Source organism: Zonotrichia albicollis, chromosome 19 (genome assembly GCF_047830755.1).
Source record: "Zonotrichia albicollis isolate bZonAlb1 chromosome 19, bZonAlb1.hap1, whole genome shotgun sequence".
Taxonomy (NCBI): Eukaryota; Metazoa; Chordata; class Aves; order Passeriformes; family Passerellidae; genus Zonotrichia; species Zonotrichia albicollis.
In genome coordinates, this window is record NC_133837.1 from 3892513 (window position 1) to 3907067 (window position 14555).

The 14555-nt window shown below is 44.0% G+C and overlaps 1 protein-coding gene across 1 annotated transcript; it reads right to left on the reverse strand.

Moving 5' to 3' along the window:
• Window positions 1–2723: 2723 nt before the first annotated feature.
• On the reverse strand, window positions 2724–10308 carry SUMO2 (small ubiquitin like modifier 2). Its single transcript, XM_074554785.1, has 4 exons — window positions 9995–10308; window positions 8513–8644; window positions 5464–5535; window positions 2724–3938 (listed from the first exon to the last, which is right to left on the reverse strand). Exons 1-4 carry the CDS (start codon window positions 10013–10015, stop codon window positions 3876–3878), a joined length of 288 nt encoding a protein of 95 aa, XP_074410886.1. The 5' UTR covers window positions 10016–10308; the 3' UTR covers window positions 2724–3875.
• Between the last annotated feature and the right edge of the window lie 4247 nt (window positions 10309–14555).

Sequence of the window (14555 nt, forward strand, 5' to 3'; positions counted from 1 at the left end):
GAAGCCTAGGAAGTCTCCTCTCTTTCAGCCAGTCACATTATGCCTTTTCATTAATGTTGCAGTAAGAGACACAATAGAACCAGCATCCACCAGGCAAATGACAGCACTTCCATTACACTGACTCGGAAGGAATGAAGTGAAGGTACCAGAAAGGAAAATTCCTGCTGGAAAACCAACTTGCTTTGACCTTAACCCTTGCAGAGATGCTGTCTCTGTTCTGATGTTGCAGTTATCTTGAAGCAGCAATTATCTTAGTGTTACTTCAGGGGTTTTTCTTTTGTTAAAAACACCTCCATATGCCAGCACAAGAATCTCTCTCATGTTACCACTTGGAGTATTTCCTTACAGTGCTGGCAGCCTGGTGGGTTCCATGTCAGAGCAGCCTTGCCCTCCTCATCTTCTTTTGAATCAGCACCTCAGGCCAGACACCACTGACCCCACAGGAGCCCCCTGGGGTGCCTGTGATCCCCACTGTGCAGACAAACAAAGGATTGATTTTCAGGTGTCAACTGCCCAAACCAGCTGTGATTTCCATCTGTCCTTATCTCCCCTGCACATGAATCAAAATGCCTTACTTAAGGTGCCTGACAGAATTTTGGTAACCTATTTTTAAATAACTGGTCATGTTCACAACTCATTTGAGAGACTAAAACCCCAGCACAGGCTGAAGGGGCCCAGCCATCCACCAGAACTCACCAGGGGACTGGAGACAATTATAACTTGCTCCATCCTTTTTCATTTAAAAACCATGGGAGAAATACTAACTAAATTGCATGGCAATCACTTTAGAACACATTATTTGAAAATTGTGGGTAATAATGTAATTTTCCCAGGCTCTTGAAAGATCCCAGCTGTTTAATAAAACATGAAGAACTTACCTCCCAACTAGCCTGACAAGACCTCTTTGCCCAGTTTTCCTTTATCCTCCAACAAGTGGACTTCCAGAAGTCCAGGTAAACCTAGGAACTGCCACAAACCAAGGCAAGCAGCAAAGTGTACTCCAAATAAGTTGATTCAAATTCTCCATATCCTTGTACTCCACACCACTTCCACATCATCATCCCCAGCAGCAGCTGCCCTAAGAGGCTGACACAGTAAAACCACAGAGGGTTCCAGCAATCAGGAATCCACAGGTGAATCTGCAGCCCCACAGGAGCAGCACAGACAAAAACAAGTTCTGACATAAAGAGAGTATTTGCAAGACCATGCAAAAAGAGAGTTAATTTTCTTTTTTTTAAAAAAGGACTGTATTTCTGCATTACTGTTACACCAATATGTTATATATCAGAATCAGAAACCAGCCAACATTAGTTTGCTACACTAATGGAAATTCAACATTTGAGGCTGCTGAGGAACTAAGTCATGTTTTTGTGATCACATTAAAAAAACAAGAAAATACATCAGAAAAGACTATTTGACACTTTTTGGCTGAGGTCACCACCTAATATAACACCATTCAGCATTGTTAGAGAAATCATTTCAGGAACATAAGCAAGCCCAGGTAACAGCAGAAAGATGAAAGTGGAAGAATGGAGGTGAATGCTGCACATAAGTTCAGGAGAGATGAAGTAACACTCGACTGATTCAGGAAATGAAGACATTGTTTTTAAGAGCTCTTCAGTACCTGTCACTTGACTTCTGTTGCCTCAGGAAATAAAAAGTAAAAGGCAAGATACAACAGGGAGCTTCGAGCTTCACAATCTTAAGTTGAGCTGAAAAAAAATTGTATTTAAGGAGACCTCACCCTTTCTTCAGAAACTAAAGCAAATCCAAACACCTTTTTTGGCCAAACAAGATAAAGACAGCTTTCTCCTGGGAAAAGTTCTGGCATGACATCAGGTTGAAAGAATTTTATACACTGATATCAGAAGTTTAGCCAGCTTAAAAGCCAGGGATTCTAAAGCCAAAGAGCAATGTATTCCACATGTAACTTAGGGAAGATGTTGAAATATATTCCCCCACCACCCTCTTCTTTTCTTCAAAGTAGATTTTTATAGGCCTTTTAGACTTGGATATGTAAACATTTGTTCACAAGAAGGAATTTCAATCCTACAAAACACCACAGAAGTCAACAAGATACATCCCACAATGAGAAATAATCTGCTTGATAGTAGCATTTCCTTGAATTAAAACAAAGCTACACAGTAGATTACATTCTTCTGCTACAGACTCGAATGCAACTGCAAAAACAGATGTTCATTTTCCCTGTATCTCCATTAGATGGAACTAATGTAGCATCAAATGTGTTATTTCTGACAGAAGACAGATCACAACTCATCAGCCAAATGCACACACCCATCATTCTGCCACAAACCTTTCAGCTCAAGCAGGCACAGGCCCCACGTGCAATAATCACTCCTTGAATTAACTGTTACAAAAACTACCACCAGAGAGTGACCTCTTCTCAGAAATCTATACCTAAAAAAGGATTAACTTACTATAAAATATTGGAACATTCCTAGGACATCAGAGAATGCTGTGGGGCTGTGGGTATAACAGGTATATAATCTTCCATGAATGTCCATTGATTTCACCCCAACCTCTAAATTTCCCCCAAAAACGTTCCCCAAGAACTCAAGAATTGTGGAAAAGACTTGTGAGAAACACCACCATCACTGTATCTCCCTCCAGAACTTCCAGCCTCTTTCCCTTTTCCAAGCAGAACAGCAGAGTGGGGTAAAGCAGAGCTTGGAATCTCCACCACCATAGCTAAATACACCCAAAAACAGAACTCAATTTTTTATTTTTGCTTTACATTTCCAAGCAGCTCCCATTTGATACCATGGTCAACTGAACGGTTAATGAAATTATTTGCTCTCTTTAACTTGATGTTTACATCAATAAGCATTCAAATACAGAGTCTTAAATAAACTACTGTAACAACAATATTGATGCTTCTAACAAAGACTGACAAGAAGAGCTCAACCCAAAGGCATTACTAAGTAATTCAGTATTTTGCAGTTTGCCTAATCAAACAGTTTTGGCTTAGCAGAACATTCACAAAAAAAATCAAAATAAATCAAAATAAATCAAAATAAGAGAAAACTGACTTCTATTTCCAGTTCAACTGCTGGCTGACAGACCTCAAGGAAGCCTTTCCTTTTTTAACAGTCTTCTGCCTAGACAGGGGGGATTATGCTTACTTACCACAGAGAAAGCAGAGATTTGAGAAGCATAAAGTGCTGCAGAGAAAGAAATACAGCTGCTGAGTACTATTATTCCACAGAAAAAGAAAGAAAACTGGTTATTTTAAACAAGAAGTTTATTTAAACAACAAGACGTTTTACTTGAAGGGAAAACTATCTAGGACTTTTTTTTTTCCTTTTTTTTTTAAAGAGTAATTTACCCCTACTTAGACAGAGATTGCTCTACATGTAACAGCTACGTACAAAAAAGTTATAAAATTGCCCTTGGTTTTACAATGATAAAAGAAAAACATTGAAATTATCCAATCAAACAAGGTATGCAAGGTTTTTGTTTTTGAACAGTGAGAGCAAAATAACTTACTGGAATATAAAGATAACTCGGCTTATTCTGTGATTCTGTAAAAGTAGAAGGAGCATGCCACTAATGGAGAGAGGGGCATTTTCATGGAACCAGTTTGTTTTCCCACCCCATCTCCATTAAATGTTGATCAAAACATACCATTGGCCATTTAGTTAAAAAAAAAAATATGCATTATGCCTGTGCACATCACCAGTTACTTTATGTACAATAAAAGGAATAAGAAAAAAAAATCAGAGAGAAGAGAGAAAACTATACTGCAGTAGTCAGGATGTGGCTGAACCAAGTCTCATTTTTCTAATTGTGAAGTGTTGCCTGTGGGAGCACAGTTCTGGAGAGGAAAGTAGCAGGTTCTTTTTTGTGTGTTTGTTTTAGTAAACTCCTCCTGTTTGCTGCTGGAACACATCAATTGTATCTTCATCCTCCATTTCCAACTAAAGCAGAAAAAAAAGAAAAAAGGGCTTTTTTTTAACTCTTCTCACATCTCTACAGCAGCCTGGGTTGTTCTTACAGTTCTTGACTTTATGTTTACTTTTTATGCAACTTAACCAGAGAAGCCCCACTCCCCTCCACCACCACCCTTTTGTACATTTAACCAAACTCACTGAAGTCAAAACCAAAGAAACTGCACAGAAAAAAAAAAAAAAAAGCCAATTGATAACTGTTGCCCTAGAATGAATTCTAGTACTAACTTCAGGGTACACTGTGTGACTCCTAAGGAACAGATTTATAACATTTGATTTCTGTTGCCTGCTTTGCCATTGCACCTTTGCTCTCCTATTCACTCCCTCAGTTTACCTTAAAACATTGCCACAATTCCAGCTGGCTGCTGCTGCTCAAATGGCTACAGCAATGGGGAAGCAGACTGGAATTGAAGTCTCTGCCCAACCAGGCAGTAAAACCAAGCATCAGCAAGCACAAAAAATTAAAAACAGTTGGCATGTAACCATGTAACAATGAAGAACAGCAATAGTTCATTAATATAATTCTCTTTTTTCACTCTAAGTTTTACAGTTGATGTTCCTGGGATGTTAATGGCACCTACTGACAAAATCTGTACCAAACCTGGAGCTGCTATAACTAATTCAAGTTATATTTCTAAACAGACTCAGTTGCTGCTCAGGATATCAAACTGGTCTATGCCAGTTACCACAGCTATAACAGACTGGTCTAAGCTTCAGCAAAACATGGATGGAAAAGAAAAATCATCCTGTTGCCTCAATTATCAGTATTGCAAATTAAAAAGTTGCATAGATTGGGGCCACAAGAGGCACAATCTTTGAAGCAACAGCTTGGAAATCTCAGAACTGAAAACTAAAGTCTGTTATTTCATTACAAGTGGTTCTGAACAGCAGATAAAGCTATCACTTGGTCAGGCTGATTAAACACAGCTCTGTGGAGCGGGACAGAAAAATGCTCCAGGGCCACAGGGAACCACTCTGTTCTTGGAATGGCCTTCATTCAAACACTTACAGACAACCCAAACTTCACCATATTCATTAATTCCCTGCTCCTGAAACAGCTTCAGATCACAAACAACAGAAATTACTTTTGTATTACAAATGCAAGCTTGCAAACAGCATCGCTCTGATAACATCCTGGCAAGCTTTTATATAAAAAATAAAGCCATTGCTTCAAGAAAAACTCAATTCTTAACTTACCATCCTTACCTCAGAGCCATGAATCAATACAGTAAAAGTTTTACAGAACTCACTGCCTGTACACTGCACTTAAATTTTTCTGTTTTATTATTACAGTGATACAGATTTCTTATTCAAAACACCACAGGTCCTGGATTCAATTTCTAATTATCCTCAAGTAGTTACACCAAAATAATGGTAAAAAAGATCCAGTTCTATCAGTAATACACACATTTACATAAGTATTTGATAGGAAACAGAAGCATCAAGTGTTGCAGTAAATTTCCAACAGTTCTGTAGCCTTGCTGGTGCTGTTTACCTGTGCAGGTGTGTCTGTTTCATTAATTGGCTGCCCATCGAACCGGAATCTGATTTGCCTCATTGACAACCCCTGCACAAAGAGAAACAACACAAAGGGAAATAAACCTGGTGCAAGAGTTCTCAGCAGTTGACTCTTGAACTTGTTACTGAATTGCAGCACCATCATTAAAAGCCACCAGAGATTCCATCCTTCCCTCATGCCCTGACTTTTAGGCATTTCACTCCAAATCCCTGCAATCTGTTTTGTATTAAACACTGCATTGTGTCCAACCACTCATGAGAAGCAACAGTGCCCCCACTGACTAAGTTAAAATAAAGCCATTTCTGAACACCCCAAGGCCAGCAGGTTTACTGTGCTTTTGAGTAATTCACTTAAAAACCAGGTGCAACACTCTGGGTAATAAATGTCCAACAATGACACTCAACACTCCTTTTTGATCTCCTCCAAAAACAAAGGTATTCTAAAATATTTCTTCCAGAAATGCAACAACAAAATTAGTCTGCAGCAGCAAAGAGTAAAAAATGGGAACTTTTTAACCTTCAATTCCTATTATAAAGAAATCTATGTATCAAGTTTTTCCATGCACAGATGGAAAAAATAAAGGAATTTTCTACTTCCAGAAATTAGCCAGTATTTTGGATAAGTATGTCTACCACACAACACTCACTTTACTGACCTCTTCCATCCCTAAAAGAATATCTCTCATCCTCACCTGAGCCAACAGACTGAAAAATGTAACTTGGGAGTAACAACCAACCTCTCCCACTGATAACATCAGCTCCAACATCACCAGTGAGAGTTGCAGGGTGTTTTACAGCCCCACACATTCTGCAAAGGCAGGGCAGTGACATTTGGGGATACAAATTTCCTTTCCAGTTCTTTCCATTCTCCCCAGAGTATCTAATAACCAAGAGCCCAATCTGGTTTTGAGGCAAGCCAATGGATTGCAGGGTCGTGCTTTGGCATCTCTGAGTTAGAAGAGAAGCCTCCATTCAGCCTGGCAAGAGCGGATGTCACACACAACAGAAAACAATGTAGTAATTATTTCTGAGGAGTAGATTTGTCAGGAAAAATATTTTAATAAATGTGAGTAAACTTTTTTTTTTATGAACTTTATGGATGACAGCAAAATGCCTTCTCCAGCATGATCAGGACACTGCAGCATTCACTCAGAACATCATTTGCTCTAAGGAAGAGTGTGGCTCAGTCTTGTGGCAGCAACCCATTTCTGCACAGCAACATTTGCTTTGAGCCCTTTGCTCTGACATTGTGTTTCTTGAAATGTGCATTTGCTATTCCCAGAGTGTTGTTTTTTTCCAGGTTCATAACAACTTTGTGAGCTAAATAAATGTTAGCTGAAAACACACTGAAAAATTGTCCTTTGGTGAGCTTAGTGTCCACAAAACATGAAGTATGGTGCATGGATGGTTTTTTCACCACTTAATCACAAATAGTCCTCTCAACAGGTCACTCAAATTTAATTCCAGTTTAGATCTACTACACAGAACACATGATTATCATCTTTTATAGCTGCTAAGTTCTCTATCACCTCTCCAAAATTAAGGATTTAAGTTCAGGTGTACTAGTTAGGTAAATAAATAAATGAATAAAATCTAACTTTTACAGACATGCAGAACAAATGGTTTTTTGTTCAAAAACATGCAGCAAAATTTCAGAAGGAAGCACCTAAAGACAAATCCACATCCACAAAAATATTCTTTGGATACTTACTAGCTTAAAACAAAGATCAGAAAAAATGTCTCCCATTCTCAAGATTTACTGATGTTTTCCCTCCAGTTGATACCTGGGTTTGGTTTTGTTTGATTTTTTTGGGGTTTTTTTGCTGGCTTTGGTTTTTTTTTTAAGCATTTTGGCAATCTAAGACAATTTGGAATATTACTTTTGCTTGCTTCAAAGTAACTAAGAATGAACGATACTTCAAAATGTTTTATACTTCATAGACAACCAATGCTCAAATTCCCTGAAAGACAGATGTAACTGCACTCTATGACTGGAAAAAGCAACACAGTGATTTGCAAAATAGAACAAGAGTTTGTATGAGTGAGGTAGGAAAAACAAACTCACAGCTTCCAACATTCACTAATTTCTCCACAGAACACTCATACAAGAACACATTCACATGTTCAGCAAGAGCTGATTTTTCCTGTCTTTACTTTTATTCTGCACAGGGCAAACCCAAGAGGTTTTACCACTCTATGTGAATCACAGGGGTTTTTCCTGGTGATGAAATACCTGCACCAGTATCTTACACTGACTTTATTGTATGCAATAGTATCCTGGAGTATTCATGCTTTAAAAAAACTCAAAATTCACTAATTCTGAACACTCTTGTAGGTGTAGAACTTTTTGAAGGCTGACAGTCACTAAAAAATATCATGGATAATAACAGAGACAAAATTTCCCAAATCAGGAGCTGCAGAAGGAAGAGCTCCACAGCTCAACTCACACAGGTGTTTGTAAAACTTGCAACAGCTGCCCCACTGTGGCTGCAGCTGCCACCACATCAGCAAACACATGGGGTGTGAGGGTCTCTCAGAAATTCATTTGTCAGCCAGGACACAAGAGAAAAAACAAAGCTCATCATTAAATGTACAAGCTCCTTCTCAAGGTATCTTCTCATCTCAGGACAATTCAGCTAATCAATCAGAAGCCAACAGTCCAAGAAGTCACTCAGAGCTATAAAAATCCCTGATTATCACTTAACTCTCTCTCCCCCAAGTTCATCCCAAACCCACCCCTTCCACACGAATATTTCTGAGCATCAGAGCAGCAGTTACCTCCCAGAAGCCTCCACCTGGAAATACAGATTTCATAAATGACAACGGACCTTTATTTCACCCATTTCCTGCCACAACCCTCTCAGTCCACCCTGTGACAGAGCCCAAGGACAGCACTTCACAGCACAATTAGTTTCTGTTCCACCTCTAGCATTTTGTGTATTTACTGAAGTTTTAAGACTTCAGCTGCTTTCCTGCATCCCTTGGAGAGCAGCTCTCCCCCAGACACCGTTCTCCTGAGATCATACCTGTCGTTCACAATAGGCTTTCATTAGTTTACTAAGTGGTGTGTGCCTCTTAATCTTAAACTGCACCACAGACCCATCTTGCCCTGCCACCTTCAGATTAATGTGGTCATTGTTTTCAGTCTTCACTCCTTCCTGTGGAGGAAATAAAAGAAAAAAAAAATAACCAACACTTTTTAAAAAAGGTATGAAACAAGAAGTTAACATTTTACCAAAGTGCAACAGGTTATTGAAAAGGAGGAAATAAAGATATTAAAGCTGTTTACTGACTTGAAACCTTGAATTAGGGAATAAAGGTCAGCACTTTTCAGTTGAAAATTTAAAGGAAAAAAAACACATTAAAAAAAAAAAAATCTGATATTAGCTGTCATTCTGTAGACTGGAAATTTAGCAATGAAGAATTACCACCAGGCCAGGCATTCAAAACAGATTAAAAAAAATTAAAAACTTATTTCTATCAAAAGCACAACAATATACAACACCAGTGCACCCACTGAATGGAATTAAGTTACCTATAACTATGATCTGTTATAGCTGATTTGTGCTGTAACTGTGCTCCCAACCAGCAGCAAGGCTCTTTCTCATTGCACCTCAAACTTTTTCCTACCGTTTGATGTCCTTATTAAAAAAAAAAACTTTGCAGATACTTTAAAGTGCCTGATAAAACCTGAAACGGGCCAGGTCTTCTCCTTCAGAAAATGTTTGAAAAAAACTCCACATCAAGCAGCCCGACCCTCGCGGAGCGGAAAACTGCGGAGGATCAACTTCCAGCTGCGTCCCTCGTGTTCGGGCCGGGCCCCAGGGCCGGGGGCCGGGGCTGGCCGGGCCCGGGGCTCTCCGGCACCCCCAGGTCCAGCTTTGTTTTCGCTCCTCGCTGCGAGCCGGCTCCCGCCATGTGTCAGCCCGCGCGCGGCCCCGCGCCCTCGCCACTTCCAACTCGGTTTGAAAATAGTGTGGGGGAGGAAAAAAAAAAAAAAAAAAGGAAGGAAGGGTGAGGGGAGAGGGGAAAAAAAAAAAAAGACCAAGGAAGAAAAAAAAAAAAAAAAAAGGGAAAAAAAAAAGCCAACCCCCCGGCGGCGGCCTCTGTTAATTCCTGCCGTGCGGAGCGGAGCCCCCGCGGCCCCCCCGGGCCCGAGCGGGGCCAGAGGCGGCACAAAGGGGCCGGAGCCGCGCGGGGACCGTGAGGGCAGCGGCTGCCGAGGCAGCCGGCGGGGATGCTGCGGCCGCGGAGGAGGAGGAGGAGGAGGAGGAAGGCAGCAGCAACCGCCTCCAGACCTGCCTCTCTCCCCGCGGAGGGCGGGAAGGCGGCCCGGGCTCGCTCCCCCTCTCCCCGGGGATCCCCCGCCCGCCCCGGGAGCCGCGGCCTCGGCCCCCCCCACCCGCGCAGGAAAATGGCGCGCAAAGGCGGCGCGGGGGCTGCGGGCCGGGGCCGCCGCCTGATGGTCCGAGCGCGGCGGCGGGAGCTGCGGAGCGCGCCGGCCTCACCTTGGGCTTCTCGTCGGCCATGGCGAGTCGGCGATGCGGGGGCGGCTCGGAGCGCGCACAAAGGGGGGGCAGAGCCGGCCGAGCGCGGCGGAGAGAGGGAGAGAGAGGGACACAGAGAGAGGGGAAGGCGGGGGGGGCCGGGAGCGCGCACGCACGGGGCAAGGCGCGGCCCCGCGGCTGTGCGTGCGCGCACCCGCCGCGCTCTCCCCTCCCCCCCGGGCGCGTTCCCGCCGCCCATTGGGCCCCGGCGCGCGGGGAGGGGGCGGAGCCAGGCCCGGGCGGGAGGGGGTGAGGCGGGAGGGAGGGGGAAGGGGCGGCAGAGGGAGCGCGCGCGCGCCCCGCGGCCGTTACATAACGCGGCGGCGGCGGCGGGAGGGGAGGGGCGCGCGCGTGCCCGCGGCCGCGCTGCCCGCGCTCTGCGTGCGCGCGCCCCTGCCCCGCCCCGCGCGGCGGGCATTGTCCTTCGCAAAATGGCCGCCAGGCCGCCCTCAGCGCCCCGCACCGCGCCTCGCACCGTACCCTTCCCGAACAGAACTTCCCCTAGTCAGCCCCAGCATCCTTCGCCCCCTCAAATTTTAAATGCCCTCAAATCTCCTCAAAGCCGCTGGGCCGCCTGCCACATCCGCCTCAGTGCCCCTTCAGTGCCCCCTCAGTGCCTCACATGGCGTTCTTTGCACACACCTTCCGGGAGAGCAGGCAGCCCAGGGAAGTGGTGACTCCCTGTCCCTGGAGGTGTTTAAGGGAAGAGTGGACCTGGCACCCAGTGCCATGTCTGGTTGACAAGGTGGTGTTGGGGCACAGGTTGAACTCGCTGATCTCAGAGGCCTTTTCCAACCTCGTTGAAGCTGTGGTTCTCCCTCTCCCTCGTCTCTGCCTCATCAAATCTCTCCCTCCTGCTTGTGCCCCTCACTGTGGTGTGGAGGACAATGGTGGCGTGGCAGATCCCCAAACCCTGGGCTGTCCCTGTGAGGAGGGGTTATCCTGGGAGAGATGCCATGTCTGTGAGGGAACTGAGCACCTGCAGCCCCCCAACAATTACTCTACGTGAATCAGAGCCACCAATGATGTGATTTCTTAAAGTTCATTCCATGGAAGGGAGGAGGAAATTCTCAATAACTCCAGAGATTTCACAGGTTCACACAAAACAGTTCCTGTGCCTTTTATAATCAGCATTACACTTGCCACCATCATTTGCAAATGCTACTCTACATCACATAGATGGAAGAGAAATATCACAAAAATGATCCCTGTTGATCCCCAAGGGATGGATTTTCCAGATGGGCATCACTCCACACTGGCCCTGCTCTGTGTGGGAGCGCTCTGAGTCATGACACCAAGGTGGCCGTGTGGTCACACACCCCCTGCTCCTGGCATGACAAAACTTTCTGCACCATTTCAGAGATGTTCCTTGTCATGAATAAACTGCTCACATGGTGAAATATTGATTGAAGAGAAACTTCACTTACAGGCATAGCTGCAGACTTGCTTTTCACTGTCTGTTCTGGTCCTCTGCTCTGCCTTTGTCTTGTTACTTCATATTCCGGCTCTCTCCTTCTGAGCACAGATTGGATTTTTCCTGCCATTTTCTGGAAATTGCAGAAGAGTAACACCAACTGGGGAGAGGAAGCTGAAGCCAAACCTTTATCGGAGTCCCCACTTGAGAAAATGGCACAGCTGTGAGGCAGGAGGATGTCCCAGGCAGCCACCTGAGCTTCCACAAAACATGAGCAGTGGTCTTTTACAATCCCTTGTAGTCCAAAATTTAGCCTGTTATTTCATAGAACCTTTTTCTTTTAGTACTGTACTCCTCCTGAAGAGTCTTAGTGAGTCAATTCTGAAAAAAACCCAGACACAGACATGTTCAGTTTGACCTAAGAAGGCAACAGATGCTGTTTCAAATTGTGACTGCGATTCAAAGAGATCATCCTCTGAGCTCTGCTTTTCCACTCCCACCTGTGTCAATTTACTTGATTTATCATCAAAAGATAAATCAGTTGATCCTGCCTGTTTTCCCTGTGTTTAATTACTCATGCTATTATGTTTCTATTTGTTTAAGGTACTGAGAGGTGAGAAGCACCGTGGCTGGGAAGACCATGCACTTCTACCCAAATCTCCCTTCATGTGTGATGCCTCAGGCTCCCATGATCTCCCTTCTCCTTCCATTTGAGCTCTGAAAAGCAATGGCCAAAACTTGGTTTGGACCTTCTCAAGTCTATCATCACCACTAAGAAACAGAACTACTAGTGAGAAAAAGGAAACAAAGCACCTTAATCCCCACCCTTCTACCTCATCCAGAGCTTTTTAAAGCAAAACTACAAAAAACTACCCATGGGATACTTTACAGAACTAAAGATGAGTTGTGACTCCCAATGCACCTTAAGTTCTGTTTTTAGAGATGATGCAATGTCACATAGAAGTGTGGAAGGGCATCATGGGGTTTGATGGTCCTGTTGTATTTTGTTGTTGTCACTCTTCCCCCTCCCTCCTTGAAGATCCCTGTGCTGCAGGCCCAGGAGGAGGATTTTTTGGGAAGTGGGATGAAACAGGCCAAGGCCTGAGCATGGCATCAAAGAACTGAAGGCAGGAATGTCACCAAGTGAGACACACATTAAGGCAGCCTCACAAATAGAACAAGTGTGCTAAAAAAGACAGGAAAATACTCTAGAATTTGTGAGAACATATGGGAGTTAGATGTGCTCAGAAAAGCTGAAAATGGCTTCAGCTGCACCAGCACTGGTGTCACCACCAATCAAACAGATCCCAAATCACAGAGCAGGTTTATACAAACCTCATCTCTGTGTGGCTTTTCTTTTTACATAGCAACGGAGGGAACTCTTGAGAAACTGGAGCTGACAATAATCAGTGCTAAAACCTGCAAAGGAACTGGCCAGGCAGCAGCACTGGGAGCGAGCAGCGGGGGCAGAAGCCACACTGGGAACTACAAAGGCCCCACTCCTGCAGGGTCCAGGCTGCAGCAGAGGGGAGCAAAGCAAAGCTTTTTGTCCCTCTGAGCTCCTCCTCTTCAATGCACCAAGCTGAAGGGAAGTGAATGGGGAAGCGTCACGGTGAGAATTCCTGAGAAATTCCATCTCTGGGAGAAAAAAATTCCACGTGCTGTTTCTTAAAATATTTCCATACTTTGTTTCATTCTTGTATTGCAGTTTTATAAGGAAGAATTTGCAGAGCTCTTTGGCTTAATTCTCCACCCTCTGATGAAGAGGGTAGGGAACACAGGCATTCCATATATATGCTCTTCATGCTGGGATTTTAAAACATTCCATTTCTGACTCCAAAGCAGCTGCAGGCAGAAGGTGTGTGCTCCTGCACATCAGCAAGCATTAGCCTACAAAACCTACTCCAGCCCCTTTAAAACTGGGTGTTATTTTGCACTGAGTCCAAGGCAAGGACTGAAAGCACACAGTAATTTGGAGGTGTGAGCGAGGTTACGGGCTCGGACCCTGCAGGTCTGAGTGCTTTACTCAGGCTTTACTTTTCATTAATTCTGGCTTAGCCCTGGGAATAGAAAACACCTTTTGCCTACAGCCCTGCCTGTGCTGTGCCTTCCCTGTTCATGATGCAGATCATCCCCTCTGTTCCCCAAATAGCTTCCAAACCTCCTGTTTCAGAAGGTGGTAACTGCTATCCTCATCAGACTTTTTTTTTTTCTTTTTCTCCTGACTGTAAACCACACAATTTCTCTTTACTTTCCTTGCTGCACCCACAGCCCGTACTCTCAAGCCTTTCTGAGCAATGTGAAGTTCCATGCTGACATGGAAATTCCCAATTCTGCTCAGTTATACAGACTGGAGAGGCACAGAAGCCTCCTTGAAAAGTGATCAGGAATGTTTCCCTTCTAGGTATGAGCAGAGCTCCAGCCAGTGTTCAAGAGGACTAAAAAATGTCAAGATTTCATACTAAAACTCACCTTTCCCAGGATGATTTCCACAGGAATCATCCATTTAAGAACAACAGATGCTGCGGATATGAAAAGCCACGGACACTTTTAGGGAGTGAGCAAAGTGGACACTGTGTGCCAAGAGACAGCAGGAGAGGATCAAAGAGTTCCAGCTTTCAGTGTCTCTTCACACAGATGGACCTGGGAGCAGCAGAGGACACTGTCCCACTCCTAGATCCACCTCCCACACAGTGGATCTCTACACAGTATTGCATGGATATTCTAAATATATTCTGCCACTCACAAGAAACTGCTGCAGTTAGAGAAGCAGCACCTTAGCCTTGAGGAACAGTGACAGGAGGCCTTGCATTTTCAGACATCTGGTTTTGATTTGCATCTAGAGCCTTTTGGTGACGTGTGGAATGGTATTCTGGATCTAGGAATGCCCACTTAGCATCCTCAGAAGTCTGCAGCACAGAGCAGCACCATTGTGTAAGACAAGAGGTGAATTTGACTTTGTACAGCAGAGATTCAAATACAGGCACATCTTCAAATAACCAAACACAGACCCTTACCCATGATAAACAGTGAGGGGTTTAAAATTGATGAGTCTTCAGTTTCTCAAGCAGCTTTCAGAATGTTTAATTTGTTCTACCTGCAAAAATT